This window comes from Hylobates moloch, unplaced genomic scaffold, assembly GCF_009828535.3.
Source record: "Hylobates moloch isolate HMO894 unplaced genomic scaffold, HMol_V3 SCAFFOLD_466, whole genome shotgun sequence".
Classification (NCBI taxonomy): Eukaryota; Metazoa; Chordata; class Mammalia; order Primates; family Hylobatidae; genus Hylobates; species Hylobates moloch.
Window position 1 is genome coordinate 1 of NW_026652741.1, and position 989 is coordinate 989.

Below are 989 nucleotides of genomic sequence, written 5' to 3' on the forward strand. Positions count from 1 at the left end.
AGCTACCTGCTGGCCTCTATGGCCATAGACCGGCTGGTGGCCATCTGCAATCCCTTACACTATGATGTGGTTATGAACCCACGGCATTGCCTACTCATGCTATTGGGTTCTTGCAGCATCTCCCACCTACATTCCCTGTTCCGTGTGCTACTTATGTCTTGCTTGTCTTTCTGTGCCTCTCACGTCATTAAGCACTTTCTCTGTGACACCCAGCCTGTGCTAAAGCTCTCCTGCTCTGACACATCCTCCAGCCAGATGGTGGTCATGACTGAGACCTTAGCTGTCATCGTGACCCCCTTCCTGTGTATCATCTTCTCCTACCTGCGAATCATCATCACTGCGCTCAGAATCCCCTCTGCAGGTGGGAAGTGGAAGGCCTTCTCTACCTGTGGCTCCCACCTCACTGTCGTGATCCTGTTCTATGGGAGTGTCATCTATGTCTATTTTAGGCCTCTGTCCATGTACTCAGTGATGAAGGACCGGGTAGCCACAGTTATGTACACAGTAGTGACACCCATGCTGAACCCTTTCATCTACAGCCTGAGGAACAAAGATATGAAAAGGGGTTTGAAGAAATTAAGAGACAGAATTTGCTCATAGAAAGAACAAAATGTTGGCATGTCAAAATCAGGACATGACCTAAAAGATTATTATCAGTTTATCCTCCTTCCTAACCCTTTTCCACATGGCACTCAAAGAGGTCATGAAAAGTGGTGTTGGATATCAGTAAAAGAATTAACCTGGGAGCAAAACACTCAGTTTCTTTATATATATATATGTATACACACACACACATATATACACACACATATATGCATATATGTGTATATATGTATATATATATACACACACACACACACACACATATATATATACACACACACAAAGTTCTGGGGTACATGTGCAGAATGTGCAGGTTCATTACATGGGTATACAAGTGCCATGGTGGTTTGCTGCACCCATCAACCTGTCATCTACATTAGGTATTT

General features: G+C 44.1%; 1 protein-coding gene across 1 annotated transcript; it reads left to right on the top strand.

The window, feature by feature from the left end:
* Nucleotides 1-3: 3 nt before the first annotated feature.
* LOC116464346 (olfactory receptor 1L4-like) lies at nucleotides 4-600 on the top strand (the record flags this gene model as incomplete). Its single annotated transcript, XM_032147602.1, has 1 exon — nucleotides 4-600. A coding segment is annotated over one exon (597 nt), but the record flags the coding sequence as incomplete, so codon positions are not given.
* Nucleotides 601-989: the final 389 nt, after the last annotated feature.